Source organism: Loa loa (genome assembly GCF_000183805.2).
Source record: "Loa loa unplaced genomic scaffold supercont3.20, whole genome shotgun sequence".
Lineage (NCBI taxonomy): Eukaryota > Metazoa > Nematoda > Chromadorea > Rhabditida > Onchocercidae > Loa > Loa loa.
Genome location: NW_018108200.1, coordinates 45,580 through 49,216, shown reverse-complemented (window position 1 = coordinate 49,216; position 3,637 = coordinate 45,580). Strand labels below are relative to the sequence as shown.

General features: G+C 24.1%; 1 protein-coding gene across 1 annotated transcript in view; it reads left to right on the top strand.

The window, feature by feature from the left end:
• The window catches only part of LOAG_13598 (hypothetical protein), a gene marked incomplete at its 3' end in the record, with an annotated part of 3,840 nt that extends 1,098 nt beyond the window's left edge, over positions 1–2,742 (top strand). The window contains exons 2-6 of the mRNA XM_020448698.1: positions 391–465; positions 548–630; positions 904–1,018; positions 1,255–1,367; positions 2,562–2,742. Coding sequence (XP_020301180.1) covers positions 391–465; positions 548–630; positions 904–1,018; positions 1,255–1,367; positions 2,562–2,742 — 567 coding nt within the window. The remainder of the gene's footprint in view (positions 1–390; positions 466–547; positions 631–903; positions 1,019–1,254; positions 1,368–2,561) is intronic.
• Positions 2,743–3,637: the final 895 nt, after the last annotated feature.

The following is a 3,637-nucleotide window of genomic DNA, read 5'->3' as shown; positions in this document are numbered from 1 at the left end:
ATTATTATTATTGTTGTTATTATTATTATTATTATTATTATTATTATTATTATTATTATTATTATTATTATTATTATTATTATTATTATTATTATTATTATTATTATTATTATTTGTTATTATTATTATTATTATTATTATTATTAAATTGTTATTACTATTGTTATTATTATTAATTATGACTAAACATTGCGAAGAAAAAAAAATCGTTTTTTTTTGCCAACTGATCTCAAATATTACTAATCATTATTTTTCCCATTCTGATACTTGATATGATGATGATATTGTGATATTATTATTTATCAAAATATCCTTTTCACTATTTTCAAATTTTTAATTGTCTGAAAAAAAGCAGCAAAGTTTTTCATCGTCTATTCTCATTCATTCTAGCATCGATACACGGATAATACATTTACCGGTCAATTCATATCAACTGTTGGGATTGATTTCAAAGAAAAAAAAGTTGTAAGTTTATAATTTGTATAAATTATCGATTTATGAATGAGAGGAAAAAAAGTTATTTGATAATTTTATTGATTTAATTCAGATTTATAAAAATGGTCGTGGAGGTTATGGTGGAAGAGGACAGCGTGTTTTACTACAATTATGGGATACAGCTGGACAAGAAAGGTTTGTTATTTTTTACTTTCAATTCACCTTCATATATCACTCATAATAATTAAGCAGAAAAAAAAAGGGACTTTTTTTTTCTGCAGAAATCGTTTTACTTGCTGTAATTTTAAATTATTTTATGGAAAAAATAAATTTTAACTAGAATGATGGTTTATTAGTGGAGAATTTTCTTTTTGCATTAGACTAAAAATAGAACATTAAAATTGAAGTTTATTTAAATGGAAAATAACAATGATGAATTTTCTTTCTTTTTCTTTTTTTTTTTTTTAGGTTTCGTAGTCTTACGACAGCATTTTTTCGTGATGCAATGGGTTTCATACTTATATTTGATATTACAAACGAACAGTCATTCCTAAATATTAGGGATTGGTTATCGCAGTTGAAAGTGCATATTTAATTTAATTTCTATTCCTTAATTTAATTTCAATGGTCTCAGTAATCCGATAATTATGTATCATTTACAGCAAGAACATTTCTCGTTGCTTTGTTTTTTCTGCTACAGTATTTTCTTTTTTTTTCAAATAGAAAAAAAAAAAAACAGGTTAAAATTAAATATATTATTTGGGTCGCAAGTCTGAAATTCTTCCAAAATACGTTTTTTCTTTTTCTTTTTTTTTGCAGATCCATGCATATTGTGAAACACCTGACATAATTATTTGTGGTAATAAATCAGATTTGGAAAATCGAAGACAAGTTAGTACGGCACGAGCAATACAACTAGCTGATCAATTGGGGTATTTATATACACATCTTTTTTTTTTTTGATTGAACTAATTTTAACTTAAATTTTACTAATCTTGTAATTATATGATAAATTAGCCATGCATATAACAATTATTCAAATTAATAATCAAACGATAATATCAAAAAAAAAAAATTTAACCTTATCACTATTATTACTACTACCACTACTAATACTACTTCTTACTCTTTGTTATCATTTCTTTAAAGAGAATACTGATAAAATTATTTATCACAAGAAGATGCCAAATTATCAACATACATCACTGTACTAATAAAGTTCACTAAAAGCATGGAAATATTAATAGAGGAAGTGAATTAATGAAATCAACATTCAATTGTTCAATTTATCGTAATATTTACATTCTTGAAGCATTAGTTTAAAGAATCTAGTTTTTTTTTCTTCAAATTTTAAAAATTCCCATCCTATAGTGTTTTTTTTTTTACGTAATGAATAGATGTTTTTATAATTGAATGACAATTCTTATTCCTTCATCTTCGCTTCAGTTTTATTTCTAATTCCAATATTGAATAAAATAAATATCTCATTAAGCTCCATTGTGCATATAACTTCCATTGCTATCTTTCCTATTTTGCTATATTACATTTCCTTCTTTTTCTTCTTTTTTTTTATCAAATTATGGCTTCTAAAAATAACAACAATATTAATTCTTTGCTATAATTTTTATTTTAATAAGGAATAATTGGATACTGTTTGAGTTTGAAATCCATTCAAAGATTAAAAAATGTGCTATGTGCTAAAAATGCAAAAATGTGCTAAATAAATTAGAAAAAAAAACTAATTAATTATCCAAGTAAAATTATTCGATATTTTTTTTTCGACATAAATAATACACAATTCAAATTTATTCATTCCAAATTATATTATCAATCTTCCTTTTTTTTTTAATAATATCATTTTTTTGGTATCAAAAAAAAAAAATACTTGCTCATCCATTATTTGCAATTATATTATTTTTGATAGATGATTGGAAGAACTGCTTAATAATCAATTAATTTGATATTCAATCAATAATCTTGATAATATATTTGAAATGATAAATGTAAAAAAAAATTGGTGAAAAATAGAAAAGGAACTGTGATTAATTATCAAAATACATTAAAGTTATAATTACTATTACAATAACGAAAAAAAAGGGAAAGTAAGCAATAAAATTTTATTTTAGATTGCCATATTTTGAAACAAGCGCCTTTTCATCAACAAATGTGGAAAGATCAGTTGATTGCTTATTGGATTTGGTAATGCAACGAATTCAACAATCAGTAAAGCATACATGGATGCCAGTTGGTGATAGTAAAGGTGTAATCCTTGATGCTGATACAACCTCTTATTGTTCCTATTGCTAATCTTATCATTCCTATCATCATCTTCCTCAAGCATTCTTTCTTCTTTCATCTTTCATCTCCTATAAGCCTTCATAATTTTTTTTTATCAACTTATCTATAAGATCAAAAATATAATCATAATACTCACTTTCTATACATTTATATATTGAAAAATGTTGCCTCAAAAATAGAAAAAGTGTTTCTCGTTTTTTTTCTTTTTCATCCTTTTGAAATTAATTTTTAACCAAATGCTAATAGAATTTTGGAAAATTCAATCGAACAAACTATGTTTTCCATAAATAATTAAAAAAAAAATTAATATCAAAAAAGAATTATACAACGATACTCTCCGATATATATTGGGTAATTATGTTATATTTATCATCCTTTGATATAATTTCTCCATAATGTAAATAAAAAGATATCTTTGGGAATGTATAATAAATTTCTGTGATGTTAAATCTTCTGGAAATTGTTTCTTCTTTTCTAATTTCTTTTTTATATTTCACTTTTTTCTTTTTATACTGCTACTTACATAATTTACTCCTTTCTTACTGTTATTTCATTTTCCATTATTGTTTTTGACTTTGCTGTACATGTTACTATTGATCATATTCTATCCATCCAAATTCACGCAATCATCTATAAACACAGATGCACGCATGCATGCATACACATATACATACGTACGTATATATTAGAATTGACGGGCATTGGTAAATAGAATTCATCAATGGGAGTAATTCTGAAAATTAAACTCCACGAGTTTAATTAAACTTCATAATATGATGTAATGGGTAAATGGAAATGATTAGGTCTTAAAATGAAGTGCTAAGACGTGAATATAAACAAAATACGGACATATCTATGGATATTAGAGTTCGTAGTATCAGAAGTGATTGGAACGACATCCAAA